General features: G+C 40.3%; 1 protein-coding gene across 8 annotated transcripts in view; it reads right to left on the reverse strand.

Annotated features, from left to right (window-relative positions):
- Window positions 1-21,407, reverse strand: part of LOC126424864 (zinc finger protein 239-like) — a 262,872-nt gene that overhangs the window by 72,690 nt on the left and 168,775 nt on the right. For 3 of the 8 annotated variants that reach the window (XM_050087686.1, XM_050087685.1, XM_050087687.1), the window contains exon 9: window positions 1,714-2,092. The exons of 4 other annotated variants lie outside the window; for them this stretch is intronic. In XM_050087686.1, coding sequence (XP_049943643.1) covers window positions 1,714-2,092 — 379 coding nt within the window. Of the gene's footprint in view, window positions 1-1,713; window positions 2,093-21,407 lie in introns of those variants that run through there. One more of the 8 variants, XM_050087683.1, reaches the window with a different exon arrangement.

Raw genomic sequence — 21,407 nt, forward strand, 5'->3', positions numbered from 1 at the left:
TCGGTGCGACCTCTCATTTCGCTTATTTTATTATGATGATCGTTTCTCCCTATGCAGGACGGCGTCAACAAAATATTTTCGCATTCGGAGGAGAAGGCTGGTGATTGGAAATTCGCGAGAAAATTCCTCCGCATGCCAAATCCTGTATCATTTTAGTGACACTCTCTCCCCTATTTCGCCATAATTCAAAACGCGCTACCCTTCTGTGAACTTTCTCGATGAACTCCATCAATCCTATCTGGTAAGGATCCCACACTGCGCAGCAGTAATCTAAAAGAGCAAGGACAAGCATCATGTAGGCAGTCTCCTTAATAGATCTGTTACATTTTCTAAGTGTTCCAATTTAAATTGTTCGTAACTGTAATTCGTAAGTATTTAGTTGAACTTACGGCCTTTACATTTTGAGTGATTTGCCGTGTAACCGACATTTAACTGATTCCTTTTAGCACTCATGTGGATGGCCTCACACTTTTCGTTATTTAGGGTCAATTGCCAAATTTCGCACCATATCTTTTCTAAATGGTTTTGCAATTTGTTTTGATCTTCTGACGACTTTACTAGTTGATAAACGACAACGTATGTGCAAACATCCTAAAACGTCTGCTCAGATTGTCTCCAAACAGCAGAGGGCCTATAACACTACCTTGGGGAACGCCAGAAATATGTCTCGTATATGACTGTTAAGTACGGAGCTACTGCATCAGCGTACAGTGGAAGGAACCTGACCGGATACAGTCTGGACCAGAAGGCTTGCTTTTATTAAGTGATTTAAGTTGCTTCACTACTACAAGGATATCTACTTCTACGTTACTGATGTTGGCAGCTGTTCTTAATTCGAATTCCAGAATAATTATTTCGTCTTCTTTGGTGAAGGAATTTCGGAAGGCCGTGTTTAGTATCTCTGCTTTGGCAGCAGTTTCGTCGATAATATTTCCATTTCTGTGACGCAGAGAAGGTATTGACTGTGTCTTGCCGCTAGCATACTTCACATACGACCTGAATCTCTTTGGATTTTCTGCCAGATTTCGAGACAAAGTTTCGTTGTGGAAACTATTATAACCATGTCACATTGGAGTTCAGATAGCGAATCTTGAGGATTTTGAGTCTGTTTAAATTTGGCATGTTTGTTTCGTTGTTTCTGCAACAGTGTTCTGACCCGTTTTGTGTCCCAAGGAGGATCAGCTCTATCGTTTGTTAATTTATTTGGTATAAATCTCTCAATTGCTGCCGATACTATTTGTTCGAATTCAAGCCACATCTGGTCTACACTTTTATTATTAATTCGAAAGGAGTGGAGATTGTCTCTCAGTAAGGCGTCAAGTTAATTTTTAATCTGCTTTTTTGAATAGGTTAATTTTTCGTATATTTTGGAGGATTGTCAATTCTATGTTCCTCCTCCTCTGATTATATCTTAAACTTTACTTTTCTTCATTTGTAATACTCCAGCAGTTTTACACCTTTCGCATTTAGCATGGTGAAAAATTATTAGCTGTCGCTGTTCGAATGTGCTCCCTCTTCCTTTGCGGCCCATCATTACTTCAGCTGCACACTACCTCGCTGAATTTTTACGTTCACACTGTCCGTGGCTCCCTACACACGACCTCTTCATTTTCTCTAAATAATAATCAAAGTGATTTAACATAGCTTGAAAATTATGGTTACAGTTAAATCTAAAATTTTTAATAAATTTTTTGATCACATTTAAGCTGTTACCTTACACATTTCCGCTTCCTTCAGCCTCCGGCGAACCGTATCGCTGGAAGCAGGGAAGTTGGTCTCTCGCCGCAACTGCTTCGCGTTTAGGAAAGGAAGCTGTCGGCTCTTACGCACGAGCTCAGTGTCCTCCTGCTTTGTGCTCCGCCTCTTCCTGCCAGAGCCGGGAACTCTGCCGCTAGTGCCCCTTTCGACATAATTCCTCCACCATCTGTTTGCGGTAGTGGGCGGCACGCCCTGGCTCCTACCAGCACATCTAATCGAATGTTTGCCCCCTTCGATCAGAGCGACGACTCTCTCTCGAACTGACAGCTTCCGGTGAGCCATTGTAACTGACTGCCCGCGACGTGCGATCTGCTTTCCGCTGTCACGCTGACACCTGGGGAGGAAGTAAACACATTGCCTTGACAGAGACAATTCTGTCTTGAGTTTGTAGTCATCTGAGCGTTTATGTGTGTGTCACTGAATAAACAATTATAAACTAGTTCTTAAGAAACTTACTTGAATTTGAACACATAACTAATAACTGTACCGCAAAGTTGCTGAATGCCAGTAGTTGGCGGCGATAGAAGACACGTGTCCAAATCCGGCGTGTCTAAAATTGATACACGGTGACAATTATTCAATTATATGAAAAAAAACGTAAATTAGTTAGTGAACACACTTTATTCAACATATGAACGTCATTACAGATATGCGGATTTAGGTTATGACACGTTCGATATGCCCGCCATCACTGACGATGATCTGGACAGACATAGCGAAATTCTGCATGATGCACCAAGGTATCGGAACATTGATGCTGTCGATGACCTCCTGAATAGCTGTTTTCAGCTCGCCTATGGTTTTGGGGTTATTGCTGTACACCTGGTCTTTAATATAACCCCACAAAAAGGAGTCGCATGTGTTCAGATCCGCAGAACATGGCGGTCAATCGAGGCCCTTGCCAGTGGCCTCTGGCTACCCCAGAGCCAGAATGCGGTCTCCAAAGTACTGCTCCAGGACATCAAACACTCTCCTGCTTCGATGCGGTCGAGCTCCGTCTTGCATGAACCACATCTTGTCGAAATAAGGGTAATTTTGTTGGTCAGTGTCACCCTGGATAATGGGGATGAAATCATCTTCCAAAACCTTCACGTACCGTTCGGTAACTCACTGTGCCATCAAGGAACATTGCACCGATTATTACATGACTGGACATTGTCCACCATACTGTCACCTGTCAAGGGTGAAGAAACTTCTGGATCGCGAAATACGGATTCTCAGTCCCCCAAATGAGCCAATTTTGCTTACTGACGAACCCACCCAAATGAAAGTGGGCTTCCTCGATAAAGCAAACAACAATTCTCGTACTAATTCCCATCACGCCCCGCGGCCAACTGTGCAGTTTGATCGTCCTCTTGCAAACTGTTCAGAAGCTATGACTATTTTATTTCACATAGTTCTATATTCGTCAGCCTGTATACCTAAATAAAAAGAGAAAATCTCTCTGGCTGACCTCCTTTTGCCGGCCGCGGTGGTCTCGCGGTTCTAGGCGCTTCAGTATGGAACCGCGTGGCCGCTACGGTCGCAGGTTCGAATCCTGCCTCGGGCATGGATGTGTGTGATGTCCTTAGGTTAGTTAGGTTTAAATAGTTCTAAGTTCTAGGGGACTGATGACCACAGCTGTTAAGTCCCATAGTGCTCAGAGCCATTTGAACCGTTTTTTTTTTTTTACCTCCTTTTGCAGGTGGGACTAAGGCGGTAAGATGGAGGTCGCCAATTCGAATTTGGTCCCATGGCTGAACCACAGTAACATGCATGTACCCGACGTCGATTTATTAACCAAAAGGAGACAGAATCGGGTACTGGAAATAGCTACATTGATATGTACGTAATGTACGTAAGGCGGCTGTTGGTTTGTCCTGAATACCATGCATTTATTGGGTCCAGGGATTGAGTCTAGGTGTAGCCTCTTGACATTTTAAGATTCGATCCATCACACAAGTTGATATTTAATGCATAGTTCCCAGTTCTCGGGCAACTTCGATTCCAATAGTCATTCATGAGATAAGATTGTATAGCTTTGACAACACATGTTACTGCAGCTTAACAGCTCTTGTGTGAATGCAGGAAACTCATAAATGTGCCAGACATGTGACACGCATGAATGGCAAGTCAATTCATCTGCATATTGCAGATGTTCACTGAATCCTGTGCAGCTGCAGCTAGGCTTACAATGGAGGGCAGGCCGTGCGGTCGAAGAAAATTTCTTTAAACGCATTTGACATCATCAGCATGGCAAGAGAGAAGTCAACATCGGATAAATATGCTATGTCTGACGTCAGTCATAAACACCTTTGATAACACCTCAGTTACACTCATCCATCCACAATCAGCACCATGAGTATATCACAATTAAGCCGAGGTCAACGTTTCCAGCTGAACCCACGGCATGAGGAATGACAAGTGATGAACTCGTTTTTGTCTGTATTTAATAGTTATGTTTGTTACTAGCAATTAGCGTTCCGCGACTGTTCAAAGGCTTGTTGCTGCGCGGGGTAGCCGCGCGGCGCCTTGCCACGGTTAGTGTAAGATTACATAGCGTGCAAGCCTAGGGACCGATGACCTCAGCAATTTGGTCCCACAGAACTTACCACAAATTTCCAATTTTCCAGGACTTGTTCCACTGCTGTATGTCCCGTGTTATTGCTGTTATGATGTTCCACAACACGATGGCAGCTCACATCGGCTTCTGCTTCCTTGTGATACCGCTTCTTCTTTTTCATTTCAGGAGCAGTTAGTTCTCTGTACTTTGTTCGTGACTAATAGGAGTGGCATCCACACGAAGTGCAGTGTCCCAAAATTCGCGTTCAAGACATAAACCATGTATGACGAGAACCTAACTAATATTGTAAGCCTCACGATGAAATCAAAGACTTTTTGCCATAGAAGAGTTCGTGGAACTGCATTTTACAGCGTCAACATTGCACTGGATCGTACACAAGCAACGTAACTGAAATAATAGTTCAGCACACGCGATAATAGATCATTGTGATGCAATATTTTGCTCAACCTGCGAAAGTAATACGCAGCGATTCACGAGTTTTACTATTTTAATTCTATTACCTTGACACCTGGTTTGTATTCAACGAAATATACCGAACTTAAAACTCAATTAATTCCACTTACGTCACTACTTGAAATGCGAACGTACGAGTTCAAACATCCCTGTAACGTTTACAATTGTGGGCATACTTTCTTTATAGAAGTCCGTAGTAGATTTGATAGGTTACAGTTAAAACTTTCTGACGGTTCAATTTGATAATACTGCTCATTCACGAGGTCTTTAATGGCTGTATGTAGGAGCACAAGTATTCGTTACATCTTTACTCCTTCCCTGTTCGTCGAAGTAATCTGTCGTTACTTTACTGAAAAAAGTAATCATTGCTTTAAAAACTTAAGGATAGTAACCGTTAATTTATAACATTTTTGAACTGGTGATGGTTTCATGTTCCGTTTTATGTTTTTAAGAATAACCCCATATATTCTTTAAGTATATATATATATATATATACACTTTAAGAATATATTCTTTAAGAATAATATTAAAATTATAGCGCAGCCGATATACAGTAAGGGCAGCTATTTCGCTAGTCTCATACTTCATTTTGGGTAAACGTTCCCGAAATTTCGCCGTCTTGTTTTCTAGTGAAATTGCACAAACGAGAGAAAATAGAAACGGATAGCTTTGAAATCTGCACATTTACATTACCATTCAACTCTTCTTATCTATTTCACCACGAAAAACAGACATGAAAGTAACCTCTTTGGACACATGCTTCCATATGCTCGTGAAAGGTAATTTTGGGATTTTGATCTTCATTGAGCATTGGATATCTCTCAATGATCTGTTTGTTCTGTCTGACTTCACGCCCTGGCCAAGTTTTTATGGTGTTATTGCCAAATGGTCCAAATTTGCAGCCATTTTCTCTACAGTATCGCCTTTACTTTTTTTTTTTTTTCTGTTGAGAGTGCCTCTTCACTGGGGGGTGGGATGGGGTACTTCAAGATGATCGCGTGGACGGAGGAGTTTTGCTTTCCGGGAAACTACACGTGGTGTTATCCAGTCACAGACGGTCATTAGGGTTAGTTGGGATTGGGTCGTTTAGAGGAGCAGACCAAACAGCGAGGTCATTGGTCTCATCAGATTATGGAAGGAAGTCAGTCGTGCCCTTTCAAAGGAACCATCCCTGCATTTGCCTGGAGCGATTTAGGGAAATCACGGAAAACCGAAATCAGGACGACCGGACGCGGGATTGAACCGTCGTCCTCCCGAATGATAGTCCAGTGTGCGAACCACTGCGCCACCTCTCTCGGTTAGGTTTAGTGTTTAATATGTTAGAGTTGCAGAACTAAATTAGGAAGCCAGAGTTGATGCTCTCAGGGATACACCAGTTAGCAGTTAGAGAGGTCTCAAAGGAGCACAGAAATTGCTCAGGGCATATGTACAACTAAAGGAGCGGGCGCAGGAGGTGATCAGATTGGTATCGCACAAATCCAGGACAATGAAGAGAGGTGGATGGATGCTGGAGGTAGAATACTGAAGAGACATAAGCCAACTGGATGAAGCGGCAGACGCTGCAAGGGGGTTAACAGAGGCACGTAAATTAACTACGGAGTAGCATTACGCGCAAATTGTGAACTTTGAGAGCAGCGTATTGAACATGCATGCTTCAACAGTTGACTCAGGAAGTCGTGGATTATGCCAGGGCTTCGGCTACCACTCTGAACTGGAATTTTGAACCGGATGCAGGTACTAGATGCCAGATAAACGATGATGAGGCTATTGCAGTCACTACAGGATCTGGTAGGCACATGAGTGGAGTTAATGAATTTGCAAGAAGCTGTCCATCAAGTGCTACATGGGCAGTTAAGTCCTGTTTGCTGTTTACACCAGAATTCCAGCTAGTGGCGGAGCGAACAGCTGGAACTGGCTGTACTAGTACCATAACGCCACGGCGGGTGTGACGTCAGATAATGTGGTTGTACATAATCCCCTGAAGACACCAGTGGCGTGCAAGTATGTGGTGTTGGGTGTTGTACGGTGCTAACTTATCTGGCGAAACTGCGACAGTTGGAAAATCTGTACAGACGAAAGAGGAAGGGGTGCTAATATTAACGGAAGATGAGTACTGACGTGTCGTAATGGCCAAGAGTAAGCTCCAGCAATGTCAAGAGTGGGGTAGTCACCATATGCCAACTTGCGAGCTTGCCATGAGTGGAAGCACTTGCCTTGTTCAACTCTTTGGGGGTAAAACGGAGGGACAACCTTGAAAGGAAGAAGTGATCAAATCACAACTACACTTTCAAAGAAAGGATTTACACTGGATATACTCTGTGTGCAACAATGTGGTGGTGGGTGCTAGTTATTATGAGCAAGGAATATTCAAGGGAGCACAGCACGTAGAATTGTGAGGTATCTTAATCAACAGTAGGATGTGTGAAATTACGGAACCCATGCTTCATTTACCAGTTACTATGAAGGGAGTTGAAAGTAACATAGTAACAGCAGTATTGACCAGACAAACCTCTACAGAAATTGTCAAATGAAAACCTTACCTTCCTTAACAGCACATGGGAACTAAGCCTGGACCACTCATTAAGTCAGATGTTAACAGCTTAGGAGGGGCAGATCACTGCAGCGTATTTTTCAGCGTGTGGAACAGTTTCGATATGAGACGGGCCAGGTGACTGTGACCTTGAGTGTCTCAATTCCAGCACCACGATGTGTCTGATTTTGCTCTGCCTACCACTTAAACATCTGAAATGACAAGCCATGCAAGAACCCGATCCAGTGGTAATTCAAGTTCCTGTAGATTGGATTCCCTAAACATGGGATGAAAGACAGATTTGTGGAGCAAGAAATTAATATAGTAATTTGCATAATAGTTGGGGCTATCCGATGTAGTATTATATACTTGTTTTACAGATTAAGGGTGGAAGTAATTACAATAGAGAACTGGACCAGGGCAAGACCTAAAGGACTGGGTCTTCTCTGTGTAAGAGGACAGTGTAGTTCCGCTATTCAGTCTTTGAACAAAAGTTATAGGTCTTTAGCAAAAGTAATGAGCAGTAGTGTGGAAGCTAACACGGAGTGTTGCAATAACAGTTCCAAGTTAGTAGCTGTCAGTGTAACAGGGCGATGCCACCACACCAAGGCAAGTCTTGTTATGGGTGACTTGATAAGATACCACATTTTAGTGAAACATATCAGTGCCACAGGCACACTATTCAGTCTGAATTTCTTGTCACCAAAATCCTGCAGCACCACCACGGCACCAGGGCTACGCCAGAGAGTGAGATGACTGAGCACCACCAGAAGCAGCCGTGGGTTCAAGACTAGGGTGCAGCTACCACTGGCACTAAGTCCTACACGGGACTCAGTGCCACAGCCCCACCGACTTGCTGTCTGTGCCTGCTGCTGCTGACACTGAGTTCTTAGTCGAGCTCGCTGCCACCATGCCAGCTGTGGTCATACCCAGTGCACGGCAGTCTTTGTGTACAGGTACAGTAACGCGAGCAGAGTGAGGGTCCGTGCAGGCTCTACGACACCGAGGAAAGTACTTCACTGTTGAAGTCAATGGCTGTGCTCTCTAAAGGCTGCCGAACTACCGTGGGGCTTCTGTCAGCAAAGCACAGTGCTGGCGCAGCAGCCAGGGAGAAGCCGCCCACATTCAGCATCAGCCGGGGACAAGAAAGAGGTGTGGTGGCTCACTACATCATGTACTGAAGTCAATGAAAGTCATTCGTACCTGTCCATAGGGTATCCACTGGGTGAGCTGATCCACCACTCACCCCAATCCTTTCAGTAGGAAGGATGCAGCTTGTTATCTCAGATGGAGAGTTACCCATACATGCAGAAGGAACTTCAAGTGCATCCTAGGGAAACTGTATATTAATTACCATGCCGACAATATTAGTATAACCAATTAGTTATTGCAGATAATGTCATTAACAATAATTTAGTATGGGCTGTAAAAATCACTCAAATATTCCATTGGATACCGGTAAGATTTCAAAGTGGTGCAAAAATTGGAAACTTGCTTTAAATGCTCAGTAATGTAAAACTGCGCTCTCCCCAAAATTGAGAAAGTAGTATCTTTTGATTACAATACCAATCTACATCTATATCAATACTCCCCAATCTACCTTATGGCGCACGGTGAAGTGTACCCTGTACCACTACTACTAATTTTCTTTCCCGTTCCACTCACAAACAGAGCAAGGAAAAAGAGACTATTTATATGGGTCCATATGAACCCCAATTTCTTGCATCTTATCTTCACGGTTCTTCTGTGCAATGTACATTGGAGGCAACGGAATCATTCTGGGGCCAGCTTCAAATGCCAGGTCTCCCAATTTTGTCAATAGCATTCCTCAAAAAGAATGTCACCTTCTCTCCAGAAATTCCCATTTGAGTTCCTGGAGCATCTCTGTAACACTTGCATGTTGTTCAAACTTCCCACTAGCAAATCTAGCAGCCCACCTCTGAATTACTTCAACGTTTTCCTTTAATTAAACCTGGTGTGGCTCCCAAACACTTAAGCAATATTCAAAAACACATCAAACTAGCATCGTGCATGGAGTCTCCTTTACAAATAACCAGACTTTCCTAGAACTCTCCGATGCTTGTTCCACTTTGTATCACTTTGCATTGTTATGGCCAGATATTTAAATGACATTACTCCATCAAGGAAGATACTATTAATGCTGTATCCAAACATTATGGGTCTGTTTTCCTACTCATATGCACTAACTTACATTTTTCTACATTTAGAGCTAGCTGCCATTTATCACACCAAGTAGAAATTTTGTCAAGGTCATTTTTTATCATCCTACAGTCACTCAACTTTGACACCTTACCATACACCTCCGCAAACAATCACAGACTGCTGCCCACCCTGCCCACTAAGTCATTTAAGTATATAGAGAATAACAGCAGTCCTATCAACTTTCCTCCTGATGGTACCCTTGTCTCTGATGAACTCACCATTAGGAGGCAACATACTGAGTACAACAACTTGAGAAGTCTTCAAGCCAGTCACATATCTGTGAATCTATTCCACATTCCTCTACCTTCTTTAACAGCCTACACTGGGGCACCATGTCATATGCTATCTGGAAATCTAGAAATATGGAATGATTCACAGTTGGAATCGGTTAACTCATACGAATACACATGTGTAACAATATATAGGAACATGAAATGACCAGTTAGGCTTAGTAGGTGTATCAGGCGGCAGCCTTTGGTTCTTTGGTAGAACACTAGGGAAGTGTAATCAGACCACAAAGGATATCGCAAATAAAATGCTTGTGTTATCCAAAGTGTCTGCTGTAGGTGGTGCACAAATAGCTCAGTATATGCAAAACAAAAAATTTTATTTGAATAGAGAGGAACACACTTCAACTTAATATTGACAAATCTTGAGAAGCATGAAACAAACTAAACTCGTTTGGTTAAGCACAGACAGTCTTTCAGCCCTTGGAAGGAGAAAACAAAGTTCTGCAGTTCTGAACTATTTTACTAAAGAAAAAACCCAAATGAAGTCTTCTGAATAGAACATAAAAACGTTCCACCTGTCTGGTAATGAGAAAAACAATGTGCTGTACTGAGCCTCAGTTCTAAAAGATAGGAGAACAACTCTGATCATAAGTTGTAAACACACTTCAGAGAAAAACTGTCAAAGTTCTTGAGCCGCTTAAAAAAATAACTGCCTGTTCAAAGTTCTCACAACATATATAAGATAATGACAAAGTCTGATAGGAACTCTAAATCTGATAACACAAACCAGCAGGGAACAGTTAGAGTCTAAGTTTCAAAGAAGTAGTTCTACATCTGGTGATGCCAAAAACAGGCTATCACAGAAATATTTTGAAATCAAGAATCAGACTTCCTGTCAGGCCATGCTCCAGGGCATGGGACCCATACAAAAAGGAGCTAATGGGCGATACTAAACATATGCAAAGAAGAGCAGCAAGAATGACCACAGGTTTGTTTGGGAGAATGTCACAGGGATGTTGAAGAAACTGAACAGGCAAAGAGAGATGTAAACTATTCTAAGAAAGCTGCAAAGTTCCAAGAATCAGATTAAAGTGATGAATCTATGAAAAAAATAGCCCCAACAGATCACTCCCATAGAGATCCCAAGGACAAGAAAAAACTAATGACAGTGTGCACAGACGTGTTCAAGCAATCATTCGTGGCACTCTCCATATGCAAATAGAATGGAAGGAAGCCCTAGTAGCTGGTACATTGGAAAGTACCTTATGTCATGCACATCACAGTGGTTTGCTGATTATGGATGTTGATGTAAAATTTCAACAGACGACTTCTAAATGTGAGTGGTTACTATGACTTGCATCAAGGCCAAAAATAATGATGTTAGATTTGAAAGGAATCCTCGCAGCAGTTGCGGTGGAAACTGTGGACAGCATGGCATCTATAACTGCTCCCAAACAGAACACACAACAATGTGGGAAGAGGGAAAGGGAGGAAGGGAGTGGTTGATAGGCAACAGAATGAGAACAACAAGATATTACCCTATCTTCCACCTTTAAGCTCTCTGATTTTCAAATCTCTTCCAGTATAGTCCCCAAAAATCAATCTTTCCTACTCATCTGTCCAATAAGTCTCCCCTGATCTGGCATCCTGGGTTACTTTTCTGAACTCTACCACTTCTCCTAAGCCTCAACAGTCCTTATCCTTCACCACTGTTCCTTCACCATCAACTCTTCTGCCAGGAGGAGGAGCCACTGGCTCCAAAAGCTTCCATACATAATGCCTTTTATACGTATGTTCTCCTGCCACTGCTTGGTGAGTAGATTTTGTCTATCCAGCTACATTATAGGACCAATAAAATGTTTTAAATGCCTTCATCACAAATAGGTTTCTGAGCTCTTGAATCAGGGGAAACCATTTCCTATAACTTTATTTGTTAATGAGATACTTCAGGAAACATATAAGATGTCTTGTGGTCCTCAGTGTCTGACTGATAATTTACTGATTCATGACGTCATAGGAATCTCCGGAAACTGACTTATTTTAGCAGGAAATTAGAAAGTCAAACAAATGTAATTTTCTTCAAATATATTTGTATTCTCATAAAGCATATTTTTGTAGTAAAAATTACACTGTTTCCAAATGAAACAGCAACAAAAGTTTTCATCGGTCCTAATACAACATTATGACTAACCGACACCAGAGAAATACACAGAACAGCATGGCAGCTGCACCCATAAGCAAATAACAATGTAACAGCTAGGTAAAGATATCACTGTAATATGATATTTTTTATAGTTTTTGATGTAATTTGTTATTATGGACCACCATCATAAAAATAAACAGTAATTTCAAAGCAGAGTGTCAAATGAAGACAGAAAAAGAGAAAGATAAAGAAGAATGAATAACTCTAAGCTATCCAGAGTCGTCATCACAGCTTTGGAGACAGTGAAGTGGCAAGTTCAATATCTATGTATACACTGCTGAGCCAAAATTTTATGACCAACGCACATTGTCTTGCATAAAGAGAGAGACGAATGGGGAATCATTCTAACAATGACTGCAAACAGTGAAATCCACTGACATAAGCAACCTTGATGAAGGCCAGATTGTTATGGAGTGGAGTCTGTGAATAAACATCTCCTAAAGGGCAAAGTTGGTCAACTGTTAGCATCCTACTGTCTTGAGCATCTATGCAAAGTGGTTGAAGGATGGTGAAACCATGAGGTGGTCCAAGGCACTGGATGTCTGGGGTGTTGGATGTCCATGTTCATCACAGAACGTGCACACATTGCTGAACATTGTGTTCCACTGAAGAATAAACCCCACATGGCCCATGTTGATCAGTGATATTAGTTACAAGTGCAGCTGGTATGCGATCATTAAGATTGGACTGTGAATCAATGGATGTCAGGTGAATCATGTTTCTTGTTACACCAGTTTGATGGTCATGTCCAGACAATTTGTCATCCAGCTGAATGACTGCCAAAACATGGATTGTGCCACTTATGCAGGCTGGTCAGGAGAGTATTAAGCTATGTGGAACATTCAACTAGGCTTCTATGGAATCTGTGCCAGTAATCAAAGGTGCCATTACAGCTGTTGACTATGTGAACATTATCATGGACCACATGCGTCCCTTCTTGCTTGATGTCTTCCCGGGTGATGACACCTCCCAGCATGATAACTGTCCATGCCACAAAGTCAGAATCATGCTACAGTGGTTTGAAGAGCGCAACAAAATTGCCTGACAGAATGCATTGGGAGCACTGCCACCTATCATTTCTGTACCCGCAAACCACTGACCCATTTTAGGAATTGTGTTACTTATGTGTAGAAATCTGGTGTTACATACCTTTGCAAACCTATCACGGACTTGCCAAATCCACGCTACTCAGAATCACAATTGTACTGTGCTCCAAAAATGGACTAACATGCTATTAACCAATTAGTGATAATGGAATGTCAATGCACAGACAAGTGCATGGGACTGAAGATGAAACACCATTGCTTAGCCTGGTGCACAGAACTGAAGAGGGAACACCTTAGAAAGTTGCTAGTGGGAGCGGACTGCAGAAAAAAACACCAGGAAACACAACAGATGAAAAATGGAATGCCAGTCCATGGACAGACACTCTGGACTAAGGATGCTGCACGAAGGAGTGAAACACAGCTGGAATGCCTGGAACTGATGTTGGAGGGGGAAGAGCCTAGGTACAAATAGTGGATCCATTGCATTCACTGCTCATGACCAGTAGCACCTAATGAAGATAACAAGTCACAAAGTTGAAATATCATGCAAGAATTATGCTGACATCTGGCAAAATATTTGACAGCTCAAAATGTTAAATGGTGATAATATTTTGGCCTGTTAGTCTATACCTAAATAGTAACTTTTCAATTCAAATTTAAGTGGTTGTCACTGTTGAGGTTACTGCATTAACAGGTTAATCAAGACCCTCAGTATCACAATTCATCAGATACCTGCCATGTGTATTTCCACAATATTTTTTAATAATGGAATCTCAAAAAGATGTGCTGTGGCCAATATTATTATTGCTTCATACGACATTGGTTGTAAAAGGTAGGTGCAGCACTAATGGTCAGTGCAACATTCTTCCATGGTGAACATGGTCTGGCCTATGTAAGTCATAGCACACTGGAAAAATGAAACAGTCACCCACAATTACAGATCGTAATTTACTGATCGCCATAAGGTCAGCCATCTTACATGTTGGGCAGAAAATCACTGTGATCTATATTTCTACTCTTCTCTCTGGTTTTCAGCCTTAGCTAATAGTAGTTGTGTTTCGTGAACAATAAAGCCAATTGCAATGCTGAAGGGTTTTATTTTGAGCTGACAAACACAAATGTTCATCATGGAGGTTAACGATCCTGCTCACAGGGGCAATTTTTGAGAGATGTGAACATGTATGGATTTTATCTTTTTGTGCGAATATCAACGCAAGAAAAAGTATACTCTAAATGATAATGATTGACAAGTGGCTGAACATTTGTCTCTTATTGTGTTGCACAGACTACATTTACCTATGATGTGAGAATCACACTCACTCCCATGAAAAGGAACCAAGTGTCACATAAATCGAACTGTGAACATCAGGACAATACAGTACAGCATTGATAATCTGAATGTTGGTCAACCAAACGAATGCTTACGACTGCTAAACTAAACTGTTACTCGCTCATGTCTAACCCCCACTTACCCGCTACTGTCTTGCACCCCCCTCCCCCCTGCATGAATGCCTAGTTGCCATCAATAGATATTGGTGCTCTGCTTCGATGACTATCAGATTTGTCATGTAAAGTAACGTTTGACATAAAATGCCTAAACACAAACGTTTTGTCCTTTCTATGAAAGATAAATATGAGATTGGAGGAAGGCGAGTCTACAACCACCTTACCTGATTAGTATAAGTCTGGTAAACTTACAATTACAGATATAAAAAAGGAAAAGACTAGCATCACAAATTTTATATTTAAGCCTGATTCTGCTGATGGATTGACAATTTGGAAAACTATGCAGCTCACCATGATTATAGATCTGGATAAAAATTATTCCATTTCATTGTGGCAGAGTGGTACAGCAACCAGTTTAAAAAGTATTTCAGAATAAAAACATTCTCAGTTGTGAAATTATTTACTGTCAATGACACGTTTCACTCTTTTGAGGCATCTTCAGATTATGAAAAAGCAGCTGGATATGAAACCCATCTGTGTGCATGCCAGAAGGACATTGTGCTGCATGCGGCTCATAGCACCTTTATTTTTGTAAGTGTGTCCTATTTTGTATTACTATAGTGGTGTCAGCTGGTGTGTTCAAGGACCACGTTGAATTATGTGTGTTCAAGGACCACGTTGCCTTTTTTGTGTGTTTTTATGATGGATGGATTATATATCCAGTTACTGTTGCATACATTTTCCGTTTTAAACGGCTATATGTCAGATGGGTTTCATTTCCAGCTACTTTTACATAATCTGATAATGCTCCAAAGGTGTGAAACACATCACTGACTGTAAATAATTTCACAACTAAGTCTGTTTTTATTCTGAAAGAAAAAGAAAAAAATATCTGGATGTTAGATGCTGCTGCCGCTGCTGCTTATAAATGGTTTACACAAAACACATCATAAGGAGAACTCATACCTTGTTCCAATTTAATAAAAATCTTGGAGGGCCATCAAATTTTAAAGCAAACACAGGCAGTTTAAAACACCTTAAGCCATGATATGGCACTCATGAACTTCAAATACCAAGAGAAAAATGTCTGCTGATTCTTCAGCAGTGGCTTCTTTCAAAACAAAACTTAGGGACTTACTGAGAGAAAAAGATTATGATCTCAAAAATGTTCACAATGCTGAAGAAATTAGGCTCAATTGGAAACCTTTGCCAAGAAAAACTCTTGATTCACATCATAAATTAGCAGCATCCGATCCTGAAGTCAGCAATTACAGCTTTAGCTTGTGCTAATGCTACCAATAGCCATTGATTGCCTATGCTCAAAATTGGTAAAAGTAAGAAACCACATTGTTTCAAACAAGTGAATATGTCAGCTACACCTATTGTTTACATCTCACAAAAGCCAATCTGGATGGATAGTATGATTTTCACAGAATTGTATATGGAAATTTCTGCACCCTCTGTAAAAGTACACCAGTTAAAGAATGGTAAGAGTGAGAAAATGATATTGCTCCTTGATAATGCACTAACTCTTTCATTATGTGATATCTCAAACCAAAGGGATGAGTTCTAAAAGAGATGTTTCTTCCACCTAACGTAAAATCCTTATTACAGCCCAAGATTTTATTATTTAGGCTTTCAAATGGATTTACAGGAAAGAATTGTTATAAAAGTTATTGTTGGAAACGAAAGACGAGGGAGAAGCAAGTCTGTTAAGGAATTATAAAAATATTGACTTGATAGACATGTCCTACATGATCAGAGCAGTTCGGCATGGTGTCAAGAAACATAATTTGAAGAAAAAGAAAGAAGTCCTGGAATAAAATTTTGGGGACGACAGATATTTCTGAAAGTGTAACTGAAAATTACAAACAATGATATGTCCAAAATGCTCACTATGTTAAAACAATTCAGTTGCCATGAATGTGAAGAGGAACATGTTCAAGAATGGACAAGTTTCGATGATGCACATCCAGGGCATTATGCAGGGTAGCGAAATTTTAAACCTTGTCAATGATCAAGTCTCACTTTGTGAGCAGCTCATCAGCTAAGGGTCCAGAAAATGAAGATGAAAATATACTGGCTGCTTCTAAGGCATTTACATATTTAGACATTGCCTTGGAATGGTTGCTAGCTCACTGTATGAGAGATCTGTCCTGAAAAAAAGGTTGTAACTTAGCTGTTTGTAAGCAAGAAGCCTTGCTTAAACAGACAAAAATTAAGTATTTTTTTAAGCGTACTATATATGCAATATGTATTATTTTTGGTTTCCTATACTGCACTACATTCATTCCCATTGTACTTGCTTTTGTCATAATGAAAGGGACTCATTTTATTAAAAACATATATAGTTTTTACTGTTACATCGGTAAATAAAAGTATACAGTGTGATTATCCAAATAAACCAGTTTTCCAAACACCCATGTCCCCTATCAGTCATACCCAAATTTTGTCTGCTGCTAATAGTTTGCTACAAGAGTTCAATTACCTTTGGCACAAGCCAGAAAGTCAAGGTTAAAACTATCACCATGATTAATTAAATCATTAGTCAAATGTATTTTAACACTTTCCCTCAAAAATGGATACCAGAAACATCAAAGACAGGTTGAAATCTGGACATTCATTGCATGGCTTGCCTGTATACACTGCTCAAACACAGCAAATTTATCAGGCTGTAGCAGACCAGTACAGCATCAATGTTCCACACAATGTTCTTGAATTATATATGACAAACAACACAGATAGATTCATATCTGCCTTCCATAGAATCTAGCTACCTTCCACAGAGACAAAGAGTGTGTCTACCTTTGGTGCTGGCAGAAAATATCCTTGACTACATTTAGAGAGGCTACAACTTATTTTATTGGTCAAATGTTTGAATGGCATAAAAACAAGACTTCATATAAATTACAGAGTGGGTTTTTATCCAAATCTTCATAGACACATGAAGAGTAGGAAATGACCAAATGGGTTATCAAACTGACCAGCCAAGGTATAGTTTTCAAACAAAAAATGTCCCAACAAAAAATTATGTTAATTGCTGGGTAATCAGGGTAATTAAGAAAAATAATTAGTGATTTGTGAGAAAATTGTGTAATGGCTTTTCATCTGAATCTTTACAGCTATATAAAAAATGGGAACTGAACAAATAATGGCATACAACACTACCATGAGGTCTACTCTTGCAAAAGTAAATTTAATTGCCTGACAGTAATCAGGATAATTAAGGAAACTTCATTTGTGATTTGAAGGAAAGCTGAAATATTTCACAACCAGCTGCTGTAGGTTCGCAAATGAAGTGTCAAAAAATTCATCTCTTCAAAGCCTAGCAATTTTGTGCATAAAAAATTGTAGTTATGTGTTCTCTAATGCTATAGATACAGCAATAAGGAATAGCGCAGTAGGCAGTACAGTTGAAGAGGAATGGACATCTCTAAAAAGGGCCATCACAGAAGTTGGGAAGGAAAACATAGGTACAAAGAAGGTAGCTGCGAAGAAACCATGGGTAACAGAAGAAATACTTCAGTTGATTGATGAAAGGAGGAAGTAAAAACATGTTCCGGGAAAATCAGGAATACAGAAATACAAGTCGCTGAGGAATGAAATAAATAGGAAGTGCAGGGAAGCTAAGACGAAATGGCTGCAGGAAAAATGTGAAGACATCGAAAAAGATATGATTGTCGGAAGGACAGACTCAGCATACAGGAAAGTCAAAACAACCTTTGGTGACATTAAAAGCAATGGTGGTAACATTAAGAGTGCAACGGGAATTCCACTGTTAAATGCAGAGGAGAGAGCAGATAGGTGGAAAGAATACATTGAAAGCTTCTATGAGGCTGAAGATTTGTCTGATGTGATAGAAGAAGAAACAGGAGCTGATTTAGAAGAGATAGGGGATCCAGTATTAGAATCGGAATTTAAAAGAGCTTTGGAGGACTTATGGTCAAATAAGGCAGAAGGGATAGATAACATTCCATCAGAATTTCTAAAATCATTGGGGGAAGTGGCAACAAAACGACTATTCACGTTGGTGTGTAGAATATATGAGTCTGGCGATATACCATCTGACTTTCGGAAAAGCATCATCCACACAATTCCGAAGATGGCAAGAGCTGAAAAGTGTGAGAATTATCGCACAATCAGCTTAACAGCTCATGCATCGAAGCTGCTTACAAGAATAATATACAGAAGAATGGAAAAGAAAATTGAGAATGTACTAGGTGATGATCAGTTTGGCTTTAGGAAAAGTAAAGGGACGAGAGAGGCAATTCTGACGTTACGGCTAATAATGGAAGCAAGGCTAAAGAAAAATCAAGACACTTTCATAGGATTTGTCGACCTGGAAAAAGCGTTCGACAATATAAAATGGTGCAAGCTGTTCGAGATTCTGAAAAAAGTAGGGGTAAGCTATAGGGAGAGACGGGTCATATACAATATGTACAACAACCAAGAGGGAATAATAAGAGTCGACGATCAAGAACGAAGTGCTTGTATTAAGAAGGGTGTAAGACAAGGCTGTAGCCTAGGAGTGGAATTAAAATACAAGGTGAAAGGATATCAAAGATACGATTCACTGATGACATTGCTATCCTGAGTGAAAGTGAAGAAGAATTAAATGATCTGCTGAATGGAATGAACAGTCTAATGAGTACACTGTATGGTTTGAGAGTAAATTGGAGAAAGATGAAGGTAATGAGAAGTAGTAGAAATGAGAACAGCGAGAAACTTAACATCAGGATTGATGGTCACGAAGTCAATGAAGTTAAGGAATTCTGCTACCTAGGCAGTAAAATAACCAATGACAGACGGAGCAAGGAGGACATCAAAAGCAGACTCGCTATGGCAAAAAAGGCATTTCTGGCCAAGAGAAGTCTACTAATATCAAATACTGGCCTTAATTTGAGGAAGAAATTTCTGAGGATGTACGTCTGGAGTACGGCATTGTATGGTAGTGAAACATTGACTGTGGGAAAACCGGAACAGAAGAGAATCAAAGCATTTGAGATGTGGTGCTATAGACGAATGTTGAAAATTAGGTGGACTGACAAGGAAAGGAATGAGGAGGTTCTGTGCAGAATCGGAGAGGAAAGGAATATGTGGAAAACACTGATAAGGAGAAGGGACAGGATGATAGGACATCTGCTACGACATGAGGGAATGACTTCCATGGTACTAGAGGGAGCTGTAGAGCGCAAAAACTGTAGAGGAAGACAGAGATTGGAGTACGTCAAGCAAATAATTGAGGATGTAGGTTGAAAGTGCTACTCTGAGATGAAGAGGTTAGCACAGGAAAGGAATTCATGGTGGGCCGCATCAAATCAGTCAGTAGACTGATGAAAAAAACCTGACAAACAGGCTTCCTTTGAATCACATATTAAATTTAGGACATTTCAAGAACAGAAGACATTAGGAGGAAAGTGGGGTGGTAAAAAGTTAGTCTTTTCAAGGTATCCCTATTAACACCAAATTCAGGACATTTTCAAAACATAAGATGCTAGGAATGTCAAACAGGTGTCAAAAAGCTTTCTGAATAAAACTTGAAAACAAAAAAATTTGAAAAAGTCAAATGTTTTGTGAAATGATTTTTCTAAAAGAATGAAATAAAATAGATTAAAGAAAGATTTGATGCACCTTTGAATGGTGCTCAAAATCATGTATTGCAAATCAGGTACCAACTGAAATTTAAACTTCAATGTTTAACTTAAAATCTTGGCATTTTCAAGAGTAGTGCAATATATTTGTCTAGTGAATTACAAAGACTGTGCTGTCCAATGTTGTGTGGCCTTGACATATTTCTATCATCTATACCCAAAGGTGTAAAAAAGCTCCAACAGTTTTTCAGTCTCAATAATTTTTCACTAGACAATACTTCAAATTCTTGATTTGTACCTCATTTCCTGTACTTGATCCTGAGTATCATTCAAAGGCACATCACATGTTTCTCTAATGTATTTTATTTCTTACTTTTAGACAAATTATTTTATAAAATATTTCACCTTTTTTTCTTTTCTTTTAGAAGACAGATTCCCTGCGAATGCTGGGAAGGCTTGAGACAGAAACATTTCCTCTTCAGCCTCTCGAGGTAAGCCACACACCTTCAGATTTCATTGCAAAGCTTTGTGGATCTGCCATGGTGGATAACCATTCTTTTCAAAATCTTTTTTGTGGTGTTCTTCCTGTAGATTGTTCTTATCAACAATCATACATTAATTATTGAACAAATGCATTGGGCACATAATATTAATCTGCAGAAGATGATAACAATTGCCCAGTCACAGGTAAACATATGTGTTAGTCTGCTTGTGGAAGACACCACGTCCCAGGCTGCTGCCTGTTTTATTAAAAATCAAAAATTAAAAATCAAGACATACCTGAAAGAGAGGTATTTATCCTTTCCCAGCCTATTGGTGAATCTAATATTCTAACAAATGATGGTGCAGAAGCTGATGAAGTTTCTTTTCATCATGGGATCACTCTACAAAAGTGCCAGCCACATACTTTCAAAAAATAACAGGCTCAAACTTTGTCGAGACCGATGCCTTGTCAAAATCTTCATGGAGATTCACAATTTTAGTGTGCACGTTCACAAGTTGTGTGAATACTAGTTATACTTATGTTTGCTGTCAGTCCAATGTCTCCACCCTGCAGGGCTGCCTACCTGTCACCCACAAGTGTCTCTCTTACCGAATTTTTTGTGTATTTGTACAAAACACGCAATACGTCACAACGCAGTGCTGTATACAAACAGTATGTTTATATGCATCTTGTTACAGGCACCACCAGTGGAACTAGCTACACCTTTGAGAAGCGAGTGCATCTGGAAACTGGTGGCACTGCTATGATCAACAAACACTATCCACATGTCACATGGTCGCAAACATACTTTGCCTGTTGGGTACATAAGGCGAAGCAAACCCTGTGGCAGGCTAGTTCAGTTGTTCCCACAGTTCTGGGT

Source organism: Schistocerca serialis, chromosome 10 (assembly GCF_023864345.2).
Source record: "Schistocerca serialis cubense isolate TAMUIC-IGC-003099 chromosome 10, iqSchSeri2.2, whole genome shotgun sequence".
Lineage (NCBI taxonomy): Eukaryota > Metazoa > Arthropoda > Insecta > Orthoptera > Acrididae > Schistocerca > Schistocerca serialis.